This window comes from Pyrgilauda ruficollis, unplaced genomic scaffold, assembly GCF_017590135.1.
Source record: "Pyrgilauda ruficollis isolate IOZ18807 unplaced genomic scaffold, ASM1759013v1 scaffold8, whole genome shotgun sequence".
Taxonomy (NCBI): Eukaryota; Metazoa; Chordata; class Aves; order Passeriformes; family Passeridae; genus Pyrgilauda; species Pyrgilauda ruficollis.
The window spans coordinates 2,477,415-2,494,484 of NW_024529932.1; the positions used below are offsets into that span (position 1 = coordinate 2,477,415).

Below are 17,070 nucleotides of genomic sequence, written 5' to 3' on the forward strand. Positions count from 1 at the left end.
TATTATGAAGAATGAAGGTCAGATTCCTCTTACGGCTGCTTTGTGCTGTTGAAAAATACAGTGTGGCTTCTGCTTCAAGAGCACCTAATTTTGAAATCCATCTTGCTGAAGCAATTGCTATTAGAGGTGACCCACAAGAGAGACGAGCCTTCCCTTTTGCCACTCTGTGATGGAATAAAAGACTTGAGTGATAAATTAGCTTAGTCTACCTGTTTGCCACATCAGAAGCTCATCAGAAGCTCCTTCCCTGCAGCAGGAGTGCTCGAGATCAAGCTAGGCAGCAAGAGGCAGAGCAGCAAGGAGGACAGACAGACAAATGCGGGGTTTTTTTTAACTACACCTTTTAAAATTTTGCGTCTATTGTTAAAAAGTGTTTGACTTAAATGACGGTCATTTGGCACAGAGGAAGTTTATCCACGTGCTTCCAGCAGCCTTTCACCTATTAAGGCAGCAAAAGCTCAATTCATGTATTCCTGACCTCCCAAAAGTTCCTCAGTAAAAACAGGAAGGACCAAGCACTACAGCTTGAATGCCTGGAAAGGACCCATCTCCCTGCACATCTTACAGCAGCAAGAGGTCACCATGTAAATGCTTTTTCCAAGAAGCCATTCAAAAAATCAGGCTTATGGAGGGGAAACCGAGGACGTGTGCTGCTGTGTTTGGCAGGGGCATTTGTTACCAAGGATAAAAACAGTTTTGAAGAAATGTCTGGGATGACATTCCTGACCCCTCCTGCTCCTTCCCCAAACTGAAATGTAGGAAAACAATGAAAATAATATCTTTATGGGAAAAAGTCTCCCTTGCCAAAACGCTGAGGTTAACCATGCTCTTCCTCATCCCATCCCAGGGGAAAAGTCCCCTGAACACTGTCCAGCAGCACTACAGATGGCGTGGGGGGCATTGATGGCAACTGGGGGGGTCAGTCCCAGCAGCCCTCTCCTTGCTGCCAGTTCACTCTTGGTGTTGGGGAGACACTGGGTGTGAAAATTCCTGGGAAGAGCATCAGGCCATGCCAGGGCTGGGTGCCTCATGCCTGGCTTTGAAACGCAGATGGAGAGGGAGCACGGGACAGTGGGCTGCAAGTAGGGGTAGCAGGAACCAGCCCTCTGAAAACTCAGCATCAAGGTGCTCTTTAAAACAACTCTCAAATTTGTGTGGTGGTGATTCCTAGAAGAGAGAACTTTCTTGCAAGACATGCGCCGGTAAATGATTGAATAACAGTGACTCATGTTTTATTATCAGACTTGACTGTAGCGGCGCTTACGCTCGCTTCAGATTTGTTGACACACATTTCTCCTGACGCCTGCCAATAAGGAAGATGCTGTGAAGCAGCACTGTACTGTAAAACTGGTACGGGAAAATGCAGGTGAGGGCTGATCACAGCCTGAGCCCCTCGGCACGAGAGCAGCTTTGGGAAGAGAGGGATTGGTTTTGCAATACCAGCCACGATGGAAAGTGCTGGTGGGTTTCTGTTCCAGGGTGCTGAGAGGCTGGGCACCCACGTGGGTTGTCAGGGCGTTTCTCAGGACTAATCCCTTAGAACCTGCCTGAGACTGATGTCTGGTCCCAGAGTCACACCCCGGGATGTTTAAGTGGCTCCCAGTGGGAGGCTGACGGTGAACGAGACCCCACCTTGCACCAGCCCTGCTGTATCTGAGTCTCCTTCCAACACTGTTTCCTTTGAGGTGGAAGAAAGGAAGTGATCTATTTTTGGGGAGCATTCGCACCAGATGTTCGGTGATGGCAACACTGTCTCTGTCACTGCATGCTCTGCTTCCGCACAGGAGTCCCCGGGCTCTGCCTGCCTCTGCCGCCGGTGACCCTGTCCCTTCCTCCTGCCCTGCCTGACCTCCACTGCTGCCAGCCCTGCTCCAGGAGGAAGGAGTGAGTTCACCTTCCCCAGCTGCTGGGGGCTGGATCTGCGTCCTCCAGGTAGGAGAGGAGCGTTTTCCTGCTGCCCCACCACCGCCGGGCAATCGATGCCAGTCCCGTGGGGCCAGGGGTGCCCCGGGACACCCCCAGTACCGGGAGCAGCACTTGTCTTCCACAGACCCCGGTGCAGAGAGATAAACCATAATGTTGCTGCTGTCACAGGGTGCAACATTCTCAGGATGTGCTGCTGCCTGGGATCGATGTCCCTGGTCTGCTGGCCTCGACACTCGTCTTTGAATCCCCTGTTCCTTCTGACGTGGGTTTTTCTTTCCATCTGAATCATTCAGTATGACTTTGGAGCACAATGGAGCTGTGATTTTTTTCGAAGCCGCCAGCCTGCAGGAAACAGAAGGTCTCTGAATAAAAGGGAGGCTCTTGTTACAACTTCCCTCTTATTTACTGTTCCCAGTAGCAGAGAAGTAAAAAGACAATGAATGAAATGGAGGATTAATCACGCGTAGCACTGAAATATAAACAAGGAGACAGCGCGTTCCAGAGCGCTGCTCCGAGCAGTGGCTCATGCCTGCAGCGTGCAGAAATCTCTCATCACTGAGACCTCCTGGATTTAAAGAAAAAGGCCAAAAGGCAGAGGAGGCTCCACAGGTGGTTTTTCAAAGGTAAACTTGCAAACTGAGTCTTTTCCATGGACTTTTCTCTGTTCGGTGCTCTCAAAACTTGAATTCAAGTTGATATCCCCTGTGCTTAATCACTGGTCCATGACTTTTGCAGAGGCAACTCCCTATTTTCCTATTTTTCTGCATTAATTTTAAAACAATAAAAGTACAGGACAACTCCTTTGTCCCACAGAAGACTTTTAAAAACACTTCAGAGAGAACCTACTGTGCTGCACAGTGTGTAGTTCTGCCCCTAAAAGGGGTGTGTGGTCTTTAGCTGTGCTCCCTTTTCCACTTGCTTTGGTTGCCAAACACCAAAGGATTACTAATCATGTTCCTTATTTATTTTTTTAATCAGAGATTTACCTGTATTTGATTTCCAGCTATAGACTTTGAGCGTTCACACCAGCCTTTGCAAAGGTGTTGAGCTCCTCAAGTTAATTGGTAATAAATTAACCTTGGGAGGTTGTTTGTGTGAAGCAGATTACATGCATGCAGCTTTGTGGAGGTTTTTAGTGAAGCAAAACGTAGGAAAGAAAGGTGGAAACAGGGATGCATGACACAATTCAGATTGCCTGAAATGCCTGTAATAAACAGTTGTTTTGTGCACCAGAATATCTGCGTCTGTCAGGTAAGTACTGTTGATTTTTTTGGCATTGGGACGATGCATTTAATGCCAGGGTTGAGGCAAAGTGGAGTGCATAATTGTAAAACTGATGAGGAAGCTGCTCCCCATCCTTATTCAAAAGCTCCAACAAATCTCTTCATTGTTCATTTTACAGTTCTCTTTAGAAAACATACAAGAAAAACCTCGGGAAAGTTTATTCGGGCCACCTGCAATAATAAAATTGAAGTGGCCCAAGCCTGAAAATCACACCATGCCTCTCCAAGTGAGTATAAAAAGCCGGAGCATGGGATATATTTAAGCTAAAAACCAAAACCAACCCATGCTGCTTAACTAATCCTTGCTGTAACCTTCTGCCCAGACTTTGCCTGGGACTGGGAGCCTGGAGCAGGCACTGGGCAGGCAGGAGCCCTGCCAAAGGCTCCTCCTGGCCTTGTCTCCCTGCCCTCCCGGGGGCTTTCCAGCTTGCACTTTGTTTCACTTTCTCTTTCTGCTGTGCAGGGCTGTGCTGGAAGGGTTGCAACATCCTCTATCAATTATTTACACTCTTTGAATTGAAATAATAACAAAATATATATTCTTTTCAATATTAGGATTTTTTTTTTATATTACTAAAGCCACGCTGGTGCTGCATTAAATTAGTTGGTGATACTCTTTTAAATGCCCTTTCTAAATACTTTTTAAGAGGGGAATTGCATTAACCTCTCAGCTGCAGCTTCCCTGTTTACACACAGCAAAAGGCACTGCCAGCCTGAACCTGCCAGGTCAGGAGCAGAAGGGTGACCCCTGCAGCTCCCACCATCCTGATCCCCTGGCACCTGCAGCCTCCAGCTGACTTGATTTGCCAGTGGTTCCCTGGTGGGGAAGAGGAGGTAGGGAAGAGCTGCCTGGAGTCTTTGATCATGGTATGAGTGCTTCCCAGACAGGTGCTTCTTTGCTTGCCTTTGGTTGTACCTATTTTAGGGTAATTGATAATAGAGAGCTCCTGAGCAACCCAAATTTAGACACTCTTTGGAAATCCAGATAAAAAAATTCTGGGGAGAGTTTGTGGTTTTTTTTCCTTTCTGCCCACTACAGCAGAGGATGGAGGATCTTAAGTCAGAATGGGGGTTTGCCACTGTGACCTGCTTGGTCCCTGCTCTGGGTGCAACCTCCAGGCTTGGCAGTCTACCACTTCCCTGGCAAGCCTGTCCCAATGCTTGAAAAAATGCTAATAAATGTTTTGCTGCAGTTTTTTTTCTCTTTCCCCCTAACTTTCAAGTCTCAGTACACTACCAGCAGAAACTTGATGAATCTTCATGATAAGAAGGTTCCCAAAATTTGTAGGGCTTTGCTGGCTTTTGGTCTTGGTTTTGACTACTCCAGCAAGTCACTTGGAATTTTATAAGATTGTCATTCTACAACAGATTGAATGAAATAGATTATATATTGTTACAAGGTTTGAGGGTCTGTCCCTGCCAGGGTTCTTGCAGGCTTTAGTCTCTCTGCCAAGGCTCGTGGGTGCAGGAGCCATGGCCAGGAGCCTTAAACCTCAACCCTCAAAGTTAAGGGGAATTTCTAAAAGGGAAGATGTGTGCTCCATGTCTTACCCTGTCAGGGTGAGAGGGAGCACAGGGAGAGGGGTGCAGGTCCTGCCCGCTGACCCAGAACCTTGTGCCTCACTCCTTCTGTGTCCGCCGGGGTGCTGCAAGTAAAAGGAGCTGCACGAGGTGGTGACAAGTCCCCAGCATTCCAGGTATTTGATCCGAGGAAATCACCAGTCAGCCAGGAAATGTCAAGATTACATCACATGCATAATCTTTTAAAGCCCTGAAAAGGAGCTTGTTAAAATCTGTGTCTCTGCAGTGTGATCCCAGTTCCTTTCGTTTTTGCTTTGCTCTTCCACTTTATGGGAACAGGCAGGCAAATCCTCTTCCCAGATACCTTTTTACTTTTCCCTCCCTTTGACTTACACCACTGTTGTTTGCTATGGCCTTGCCACTCACTGGGGCAGGACGAACAAGTCCTCACTTTGCTGGGTCCCCAAAGGGAAGATGTGATGCCCAGGGCCTGTGGGGATTCAGCTACAGCCCAGCTTGTCCACACTGGGAAAGGTGGGAGAGGACACGGGAGTGGAGCTCCATCCCTTCCCCTGGTGCTTGCTCGTATTCCGGGTGGGCATCCTGGGCAGCCCAACAGCGCTGCAGGGAGGTGCCAAAACTTCACAGAGCAAAACTGCACCTCGTTATTCCACTGATCCTGCAAAAACTATTAAGGAGCATCCAGCAGAGTATGTGACACACACATGTTTAATTTCTTTTACAGTTTCTGTTTTGATATATGCTTGATGTGTTTTTATAAAACAAAGATTTATTGGAACCTGGAATTTTATGACTTTAAGGTTTGCTTGAGTCCAGATTGTGAGTTTCTCCTTTTAGAAGAGGAGGGGAAAGTTTAAAAGAGCCCATCTGCCTGTGGCACTTATGAAACCCTAGGCCAAGGATGACACCTTTTCCCTTAACTTCTACTATAATGTCAAACAAAAATTTACCATCAAATATTATGCCTTCCATATGCAATGCCCTGCTGTGGATTTAGATCACAGCAATGGTGTTGGGCTTCTCTCTTTCAAGTTTATATCTGTGCCATAAGGAAGTCAGGACTCAGTGTAGGGTCCAAGGAGGAGCAGCAAGGCAGGAAAAACCCAAACCATACATAATTAATGACTATGTGCCTTCACTTGTGCTCTTGATTTTTCTTGTAAAAGCACAGCAATGCCCTTACTGCCTGCAAGGCTGAGGAAAGCAGTGTATTTTTAAAACACAGTGCCAGTGTCAGACAGCTCCAAGTGCTCTGGTAGGAAACAACCAGCATCCAAGGAAGCAGAGCCTGAGTCCAGCTCTCCGGTTACCACGACATAAGTAAACAAACAAGTTTATCACAAGTAATGAGGGCATTGTGCCAGTTTCAGTTAAAATAATGAAATAAATAAAAAAGAAATCAATCCCAAACCAACAAATCATTACGGAATTAGGAAAGTCCTGAATGAAATTGATTGTTCATGCCAACACCAGAAATTTATCTTGTCATAAACTCGGGCCTCCACATCTGCTTCAGCACCAGCGGATTCTTTATAAACAGACTCTTTAATTTTATCTAACAGCCTGTTAGCAGACATGGAGTCCAAAAATACATCTCCTTTTCTTCCTCGCACTATCCTGAGCTTGGCAGGGCACCAAACATGAGGTTCAGCTCGTAATTCAAAAAAGCCCTTCTTTAAGCATTGACTGAGCTTGATTTAATAAAAATCCTGTCCAGCTTCCTCCGGGCAGCCCTAATGGGATGCAGAGCCTGGTGCTTCTCAGGGGCTGCTCCAGACCTGCTGTGTGTTGGCCAGTGAGATTTTTTTGTGGTGAAACAATATTGCTCTGCGGTGGAGTTGGGGAACCGGCTGGTGTTCTCCAGAATATCTCCCCTGAGGGGTGCACAGCTTCACTTTCAGCTATGCCACCCTCTGAAAATGGAAGTGAGCAGGCAGCACCATAAAAACAGAGCAGAGCCATTGCAAGGGATGTCCTGGTGCCCCTGGTAGCCCCAGGGATGCTCGAGTGTTGCTGGTACCCAGCCCCTTCCCACTGGCCCTGCCTTCCCCAGGGGAAGGAGAGAAAAGCATCAAAGACCCTAAAGTGACTTCCAACCCCCAAGTTCTCCTGGGGGGAGATCTATCCATCGTGTCTCCAGTGTGGCACTGCAAAGCACTTGTAGGTGCTCCTGAAGGAAAGATTGGGCATTCTCTGAAATAGAGGGGGTGTTGCACTGGGGCTGGTTCCCAGAGGGTAGCCCTGACACCAGAAGCAGGACAGCCACATTCACACTTCCTGACACTGGTGTTCCCAAGCACAACACTGATTTTCTGGCTGCTGATTGTATGGGAAAGCTGGAAGGGACATTGGCTGACTTTTAATGCCAGGACAAGAGTGGCTGACGTCACCTTAGAAGATGAAATACGTTCCTGCTGTGAGGACTGCACCAAATTACAGACCCAGATTTCCCAAGAAATTAGTGTGAGAAACACTGTACAACACCACATTCACTGCAACACAGGAACTCATTAGCTGGATAGTTGAAAATGTTAATAATTATCCCATTTGACAAACCAAGGTATGCATTTCAAGCCTCAAAGTTTGCTGTGCTAAAGAAATATTAATGGCCTGCCATGTCATGATATCCAGGGGAAAAGGATGTTTTGTAGTTTCTCCTCATGGCTCAGTTGTTTACTTAAATTACTTGGAAACTAAACCAGCAACAAACATAACCACTGCTGTTGTGAGGTGTGGTTAACAATAAGTAGATTTTATTTTGCATTACATCAAAGGACAAAATGGAGTGAAATAAAGGAAAGGGAAGTTTCTTGAGTGGTCAGTGAGCCAGATCCCAATGCCAAGACATGGAGGAGGATCAACAGAAATCCTGCAGAGCCCATCCTGTCACTTGGTCATGCTGACAGAGGCAAATAAACGAGCAGCACAGGTGTCAATGAAAGGGAACTACTACATTTGGCAAAGGATGCTGCAGGTCTGTAGTGATGGAGGGGCTCTGTTGGCTGGCCTGGGGGATGCTGGTGGCACCCTGGGGTTTTTCATCATCTGGGAGGGATTTTCTGACAGGTCCTTGTGGTTGTGCCAGAGAGGCTTGAGGACCTTGTGCTGCTCGGCTGCCAATTCTCAGCAGCACCTGACCCAACAATGGGGAGGGATCTGGGATTTGCTGGGAGGCTTGTGGTCCCTCCAGTCAGGTGCCAAATTCAACTTTACAAAGAGCACAAGCATTCATCCAGTGGTACCTTACTGATCTGAACATGGCTGATGCCTTTCAGCTGAATTTCAGCTGAATATTAAAGAGAAACAGATCAAAGGCAGATGATTGAACAGGAAAAGTGGGTTTAGCTGCCCAGCTGTGAGCTGCAGTGCCCTAATCCTTCCCCTTATGTGCTACAACAGGGTGTAATTCAATCCTAAATTACTGAAAATCTTGATGTTTTGTAAATCACATATCAGAAGGTATTTTATTTATACAAGCATCTACCCATTAGCAGTATCAAAATACTGGCAGTACTGTGCATGCTCTGCAGGAGTTCTTGTCAGAGCTACATTTCACAGCTCAGATAGCCCCAGCTGAGAGGTACACATAGGTCTTCCTGGCATCTCTTTTTTTGTCCAGTCCTATGACTGGTGGGGTCAAATGGAAAAGCCACAGAGGCCTAGAGTGTTATGGTGGGCAGGGGAGCAGGATGTGGGCAAGCAGTGGCACCTCTACTCAAGTGGTGGTTCTGCCATCTTTAGAGACTTACCAAAGCTGCCTTGACGGATCTCTGGGAAACCCAATCCCTCTCCAAAGTCCCTTCAGCCTTGCTTACTCTCCCTGGAGCTTGCAGGTAGTGACAGTCATGCTCCAAGCATTCTGTGCAGGTTGCTCCTAAAAGCTTCTAAAATCTTTCTCCCAGTGAAGGCTGGAGGAGCTGATGCTGCAGTAGGAAGGAAGAGAAGTAGAAGCCTTGAAAAGCCTTGAAGAGAAGTAGAAGCCAAGGCTGCAATTTCCAAATGAGTGTGAAGGAACTGGATGCCTTAACACTCTCCAACTTAAACACTCAGTCTTGGCTGTTAATGGAGTGTGCTGTAAAACTGCATCTTCTTTACCTATTCAAGGAGAATTAGAGGGACACACCTCTTAATGTTAAGCAGGAGAAAGCTTTTTGGCTGTGAAGGCTGTTCTTCCACACAGGAAGGTTGCTGGCAGAAAATGACAGCTTGTGGACAAGCAGAGTCAGAGTGGCTGCAACAGCGAAAGAGTAGAGGAAGAGAAATGCAGCCTCAGAAAATGAGACTGTAGAGAAATAACCAGTCTGAGGTGTCCATATGTTTCATGGACTCACTTCCCTCCGTTTCTAGCATTTCGCTGAGCACTATAGCAATATTCAAGCCATTATTACATTAAGAAGTCTTTCAGCTTTTCTGCCTGAAAAAACAGTCATCACTTGTAAATTGAAGGCATCACTCTCTTATCTGGTCTGCAGCCAGAAGGGCTGGAAGCAATAGAAGAAGTGTGAACTTTCTCCTTCATCTCAGAGAACATTAACTTCAAAGCCAAGCCATAAACTTTCAGATGTAATGACTATTTGTCCAAAAGAGAAACACATCAGCTTGATCAATGAGTGAAAGGTATAAAACACAGAGGTTACATTTGCTAAACACTTGGGAAAAATGTGTGGTTATGCTTGGGTGTGTAGAGAGGGGAGTTGTTACTGAGTTATTTGGGCAGGCAGGCAGGCCCAAGGGGCAGTGTGAGGATTGTTGTGGGTGGTTGTAGGTCCAGCACCGAGTGGTTTCTGTCCCAGAGGAGGCTGGGCTGCCATGTCAGGGTGTGCTTCCGTGCGCCCTTGAGTGCAGACCTTCATCACTGTGTGGGGACCTTGTCACTGTGATGGCAGCCACACTGCTCTGCTTTTCCAATAAACCATGGGAGAGAGCATCTCTCCTTTCAGCTGCTCAAACAAAGCATTCCGGACCACCAGCCCTTCCTCCTGTGTCCTTGCTCCAGCTGTGTGAACACTGACTGGAGAAAAGCCCCCCGTGGGTGCACTGCTGTCCCCTGAGCATTGCTGAGCTCCAGGGCACAGGGTCCAGTAGCGCTAACCCAGCCAGGCAGGTGCACTCAGAGATTTCAGACACCTTTGGTAAGGTTTCCCATATCCTTCTTCCTATTTTTTAAACATGCTTTCCATTTTTCTGATGAAAGCTCCATGGAAATAGAGAGTAACAACGTCTTTTTGTTTCCATGGCTTTAGAGGGACAAAAAATTTATATTATGTGATTTTTTTTCCTGAGGATAACCATTGCCCTTCCTGATAACATCCCTTCTCCCCTCACCCGTTAGGGCTTCCAGGTGAAGTCTGGACCCCATTCTCTCACTGGGCAGTGGGTCTGTGATCTTTGTGCATGGTACAGGTGCCCAGAGAGGGCACTTTTAGTGTTAATCAACTCTTTGGTGAAAGTGTTTTTAGAAGGAGTAATTGGGAGGACTTGCTGCTGGGCACCGGCTTCTGCTTGCCAGGGCTCCAGGGCTGGGTAGTGAGATCCAGACCTGTGTGATTCCTGTCTGAGGATGGAGAGGAGGAAGTGCTGCAGTCTGAAGAGGGATTTTGAAAGGTCTGTAACATCTTCTGCCAACATCTTTTTTGGATCAGCCCTGCATGAACAAGTGAGAGTCTGGAAGAGCCGTGTCATCCTTGAGGACAGCTGGGCTTGCTGGGGGGCAGCTTCATTTGGGATGGGAGTGTTGGTGCCACTGCTGGGGGGAAAAAGAGATGTTGGTGGGGTTGCTGGCTCCCCAGGCTTCAACAGCATCCTGACTTCCCCTTGTGCTATGCTTGCCTGTCCCCTAAATCCTTATGAGGCCAAAATGCCTCTATGGGGAACCAGAGAGCAAACCTGAGCCCTTCTTGCTCACCACACATTTTTGTGTCCCCAAATTCCTGCTGGAGTGAATGGAGCTGGTGGGGTTTACTCAGGTTCCTCACCATACAGGTGGTATTGGGAGGACATGGTGGCTCAGCTCTTGAAGTTTCTACCTGCCCCTAGATCTGCTCTGGCCTCCTGAAGGTGAGCTATCTTCTCCAGGCTATCCCCTCTACCCTCCTGAATTCCAAATTCCAAACTCCCAGCATCCCGGGGAAAAAGCCATGGGGATGGCCATGAAATGCTGGAACTGGGGGTGTTGGTGGGGGTTGAGATGACATTCTGCAAACGTAAAGAACAACTGCATGCTTTATCCATCTGGTCACCCTCCTCCTCATGGCATATCACCTGACCCACCTTGGTCCCAGTGGAGACTCCAGAGACAAGGGCAGGTAATAGTGGGTAGAGGTGGGGCAAGAGGAGCAACAGGAGAGCAGTTAAGTCATTTGTTTTAAGGGGCAGCTGGCTTTACCCAGGTAAAACCAGTGCAATGCTCGCAAGCTCCACACTCAGCAGATCCCCAAAGGTTTTGGTGAAGCAGTGCTCAGCCTCCCTTGCAACACCTCTGCTTGAGGGAGGCAGCTGGATGCTGGGCTCCTTTTCCACTGTGGAGCTGTACCTGTGCTTTGTAGGTGTGTTGTGTATTTAGGTCTGGTCTTTGCAAAGGGATCCACTGTAGCAATCCCTTTTACGTGCCTGGAGTCCCATTTTCTACCTCCACTGGATGATGTCCTGGGCTTCAAAGCACACGGGGAACAGTGACCTGTTTTATTGCATGGTCATAAAGCAATGGCCCTTCCCTGCTCCTGAATATGAATAATAAATAGTATGTATGAATAATAAATAGTAGTGATATTGTTATATTTTTACATGGAGGCCTGCCAGAGGCTCTTTTTGAGTATGAGACTTGAGATTTAGTCTGAGAAAAAGGAAGCAGAAAACAAGAATCCTGACAGTTTTTTACCTGGCTGTGCAGCTGTGCTGAGAGGTGCCCTGGAGATCAAAGGGAACCCGCTCCCGTTCTCCCCAGGTGCTGCAATGCTTCCCCTATTAGAGCAGATATTGGTTATCAGGCAGCAGTGCTATGAACAGCACAAATGTGCACTTTGCTCTCCAGAGGTTATGGCAGCCAGAAGGATACCAGATTAGATTTAGGAAAGCACATATGGATGTATTGCCTTCTTCAGCCTTGCACCATTCCTTAAAATCCTCTGTTGCTCTGGAGGAAGACAGAAAGCACGGCTGTGGACAATCACAGCTGTAGAAGCATAATTGCAATTGCTGTCTCAGAGCTGCTTAGTGCTTCTGATAATCCTTGGGACCTGCAGTGAGTCACTACAGGATGAAGGGAGAGCATTTTGGGGCAGGGATACAGCACAGGAAAAACTCCATAGAAGTATTAAAAAAATACCTCCAGTTTACATTTCACTGAGGGGAAAGATGCTCTGAGGCAGCACCAGCACAAGTTCAGACTGAAGCCCAGACTTCCTGCTTTGGATTTCCGGGTGTTTGGAGAGTGTCTGTGACACCAAGTCCTATACCATGTCTTCCCCTCAAGGCTGAGATTCCAGCATAGTTCATCTCTCAACCCAGTCACTGGCCAGAACTACAGCTCCAGTCCACTGACAGCAAATCCCACCAGTTCACCTCACATGCTCACAGGGATGTTTAGCTTCTGGGGTGGTAAACAGGAAGGTGACAGGAGTGAAGTCTCATTTCAGTGTTGGGATCTTCTCCTTCCTTTCAGTGCTTCAGCAAACCTCCCTCTAAGCCCCATACACCGTGTAACAGATGGCACATCTGTTTTGATTTCCAGGGTGATTTCACTAATCACTTTTTAAGAATCCAGCATCCAGGGTTAATCAACACGAGCTGAATTACGGCAAAGGTTCCTACAGCAGTGGAAAAATCCTGTGCAACTCCCTTTCCTCAAGTTATCCTCTTGGATAGTGGGGTTTATCCTCTGCCTGAGTTCTGCCCAAATCCTCATGATCCCTGCAAAGCCAAGGCCTCTTTCCAAAAAGCTTCTGCCTCTTGGGGCCTTTGTCTATTTGACAAGGCAGATCTTCCAATAGTTGATTTTCTGTTTGGCAGTCACATTAAAGGATAAAAAAGCATGATACAGGTCAACCCCAAAACTCTCACAGGAATGGAAAGGGAGATTTCCAAGGAAACTCTGTCCTCAGCCACAAGGCCTATGAAGAGAAGCTATCACCCACTGCAATCCACTGCCTACAACAGAGCCGCAGAGCACATAGGATGCAAGTTCAAACTCCTTCTGTTTCTCATATGGAAAATATTTTTAAAAAGCTTTCCTGGAAGCAATATCACACCCAGTGTGCCAGGCAGCACCAGAGGCACATGGAGATGGAGCACAAAGAGGCAGGAGACTGGCTGTGCCTTGCTGTGCCTACACTGCTCAGCACAAAGGCCAGAGCAGAGTGGCACCCCTGGGCTTGCAGGCACTGTGCCTAGAGCTTGCTTCCCAAGGAGAACATTTACCTTGGAAACAGCTACTTGGAGTGATCCACACCAAAAGCTCAGAGGTAGCAGATAGCCCAGCAGACAATGAGCACAAATCCAGGGCTGGAGTCCATCTCTTCTTTGCTGGTGATGTAGTTCTGCCTGTCAGATGTGCCTACAATGTCAGACACAGCTCCCCAGCTGACTCTGGGTCCTCAGCCTTGATTGTTCCAGTGGTGTTGGTCAGCACATGCCTATGCTGTCCTCTGGACCAGATCAAGCCTCTGGCCACCAAGCAGTGCTTCTCTGGGCATGGATACTCCTGGGACAACTTGCAAGAGCCACATGAACAAGCTCTGTCTCATTTCCCCTGGGATGTTCCTCCAGCATGGTCACACCAGCCTTTCCATCCTCCAGCTCTCCTGAACACTGTCATGCCTCAATCCAGGCCATACTACATACTCTATGGAATTCAGCACTGGTGAGCTATAGCATTGTCTTCCTGGGCATTTTATGCTGGGATGAAAAACCACCAAACTTACAAAAATACTGGTTTGCTCTTAGGTCCATAGGCCCAACACACAGAGCCAAGCTAAGCTGGAGTCAAGTGCCATGCTATGCAGTCGAATTCAGCCTCTTTTTTGTTGGCTGGTCCTGAGCAGCCAACGCTGCTCTGGAACAACTGCTCTTGTCCACTACCTACCAGATCCCCTAATTTCCCAGACCTGGTCTTTGGGGCAGGCAGTTTAGTCCTGCTGGTATTCCTGCTCTATCTGGTCCAATAAACAATGTAAATAATTCTACTCTGATCAAGAGGATTAGGAGAGCCCCGTTGCAGGCTGTCCTGTGGTTTGGCCACACTCTGAAGACAGAGCATGTCAGTAAATCCTCACCCCAGCTGGGGTTTCCTTTTGAGATCAGCTTCAAAAATAAAAAGTAAAAAGAACCTCAAACCAACAAAGCAAACCATTTTTATGTTTCTAATTTTTGGGGCTTATTCTGATGAATGGTTGCACACCAATTGGCAGATAGCTTCTGTCAACCAGAAACTGCTTTTCAGTGAGTCAGCTGTTCTTCAGACATCATTGACTCTACTTGTACCCCCTTCCCACTGACACAGGAGAGGGAAGGGATACTGCAGGTACTGCTTCATGTATGATCCTTGCTGCCCTGGCTCTCATGTAGCCACCAAATGGTCTCACCCACTTCTGCCTGCTCTTCTTCTTGGAGACATTAAGGACCTTCAGCAGTTACCATCTCTCACTCTGGGTAGCTTCTTCTTCCTCAGCTGCACCTCCCTCAGTGCTGTCAGAATGGCCATGGCAAGTCTGTCAAGACTTGCTTACCTAATTTCCGTACTGAGGATTTTTAGCTACTATAAGTGGCATTTCTATGTCCTCCTTTCAGGACACACATCTTTATGAGCCCATCAGGTTATGCCATCTGCTGCCTGTTAGAATGTAAACACCTTCTTAGGGACAGGTACATGCACAACAGTGGTAATGTTTGTTACCAGGACATGGCAGTGGGGCTCCACCGGTGGCGTAGCTGACAATGGCCACAAGCCATTGTCACAGCATCATAGAATGGCTTGAGTTGGAAGGGACCTTAAAGATCATTTAGTTCCAACCCCTCACCATGGGTATGGATGCCAGCCACTAGATCAGGCTGCTCATAGACCTGGGGTGTCCTCTGAGGACAAACCACTTGGCCCTGAGTTTTTGCCACCTCCATCACCATACGCGCCAGCATCTCCCAGAGCCCACTGGAGCCAGTACAGGCTGGTTAAAGGGTGGCTAGGGAGCTTGTAGGGTGACCACAGCAGTGGGGGTGACAGCCACATGTTTGTGGGGGTGCTTCTTTTAAAGCTGATTTATTTTAGTAGGTCTTTTACAGAGTGTAGCTGGCAGTGGTGGCCAGCACATATGGCAGTGTCCAGGCTCCGGTGACAGACTGACAAGGAAACTTTGGGGCTGGCAACAGGCTCCTGGAACCCTTTGGGGACCACCTGGTTAACCTTGCTTTGGCTGACCTTGCTCCCCTAGAGGACTTAGCCTGGGTGATCTCCAGAGGTGCCTTTCAACCTCAGCCTTTCAGTGAGACTTATTTTAACCTCTAATAAAGCACAGATTGGATATTCAGGTGTATATATTCAAGTATTCCATAAATTCTCAACTCAGTACAGGAAATTTGGCTTTCAAGTCCAACAGCACATTGAATCTTTACCAGGCTGTAAGGCCAGAGTTTCATGAGAGTTTTAACAACCTAACAAACCAGGGAAGTACAAAACATGCTATGCAAGTCAGATGTTTCTATGCAACAACCATATGATCCAAAGTTTCTCAAACAAAACCATTTGCTGTCAAGACAGAGTGGAGCCAAATCTGTGTGATTCAAGGTTTTAGAGTCAATTTTGTAAAATGTCAGAAGGAGTTACTTAGTGCCACCCAGTGTTGGCAGCTAGAAGAAGGAAGGTTAAATATGGTTAAACTGGGTGTAGCCCAGTGAAACAGGAAAAAAAAACCCCAGCTCTTGCTTTCTGTATCAGGGGTGAGTAATGTCACAGAAGCTGGGTAGCACCAGCATTCAGGGATAGGTGTCCCAGAGCTGAAATGAAGTTTAGCCATCTTGTTAAGAAAACTCCCAAAACCCTCTACTTTTTATATTCACTTTTCAAAGCAGGTAATCAGTTTGAGATGCAGATGGTCTCTTTTGTCACAAGACTCCCTCCCCTAGTCTGATATCTCTCTAGTGAGAAAGTTGCACTGATTTTTCTGGTCAGATGGAATTTAGATGAGACACAACTATACAAAATGTGTCTCTTTCCTAGCATAAATAGAGTACAGTTAAACATGACTCTTTTCCCCCTTCCTGCCTTTGTCTCAGGTGCTGCATAAGACTTGCCTTTTCCTTGAAGCCTTTAAAATTACACAGGATCACATGTATATCAGGCATAGAAATACTCTCCCAGTTATCATCTTTGGATGGATGAAGAATTGCATGCCTGCTTTTGCCCTTCCATGGACTGTAGAAAATCACAGAATGGTTTGGGTTGGGAGGAGCTTTAAAGACCATCCAGTTCCAACTCTTCTGCCATGAGCAGGGTCACCTTCCACTAGACCAGATTGCTCAAAGCCCCATCCAGCCTGGCCTGGAACACTTCCATATAAAATTAGAGTATCATGGTCCCATTTAACAGATATGGAAAGTAAAATGCAAGCAGGCATTCCCATCCTCATCACAGCCCTATCCCAGGAGAGCTGGGCCTGGCTAAGATGGGATGGAGAAGATTTGGAGCCAAGAACCCAAGCAGGAAAGAGAGGAAGGGGAAAGCAAGGTCTGAAGATACCCCAAAACCACCAGTTGCTGGCAGGATGAGGGCATCCCAGGATTGTGGCTTCACTATAGTGGCAGAGAAACCCTCCTTCTACCATTTTGGTCTCATTCAGTCTGCTCTGAAGTATTCTCGTTGCCCAGAGGGAAAATTAAGACAACAGAGGTTTGAGTGGTTCTCTGCTGGTTCTTTATTTCATCCCTAGAAGATGAGGGCCAAGGGGAGACTGACACGTGAGTTTATCTCAGATTGATACAACAAATAACCAATGGTTGAAGGTGAAGGGTGGCTGCCCTCTGAAACAACCTCACTTCCATAAGCTGCCACGCTGGTGATCCACGCTTCTGGGTGTGAGGACAGGCATTTTTACCTTTTTCTCCTACTCATGGAGCCATCTATCTCCCAGTCACACAGCCTATCCCTTGGATTTGTGCTTGCTGATGAGTCTCCTTTCTCACTTACCTTTCACTGACTGCTGGGAAACAGGCCAGGCAGAATGGCCACAGGTCACAAGCCAAAAACTCCTCTTCTGGGGCCAACACATTTGGGGTGGTTTTTTCTTTTCTCACCAGTCCTGTGAGGCTCCTGAAGGACCTGGGTGCTGGGCTA

At 47.4% G+C, this 17,070-nt stretch overlaps 1 protein-coding gene across 1 annotated transcript in view; it reads right to left on the reverse strand.

The window, feature by feature from the left end:
• Window positions 1–407: 407 nt before the first annotated feature.
• Window positions 408–17,070, reverse strand: part of LOC121364145 — a 37,974-nt gene continuing 21,311 nt past the window's right edge. The window contains exon 3 of the mRNA XM_041487151.1: window positions 408–2,268. Within this exon, the coding sequence (XP_041343085.1) occupies window positions 1,272–2,268 (997 nt within the window). The 3' untranslated portion in view covers window positions 408–1,271. The remainder of the gene's footprint in view (window positions 2,269–17,070) is intronic.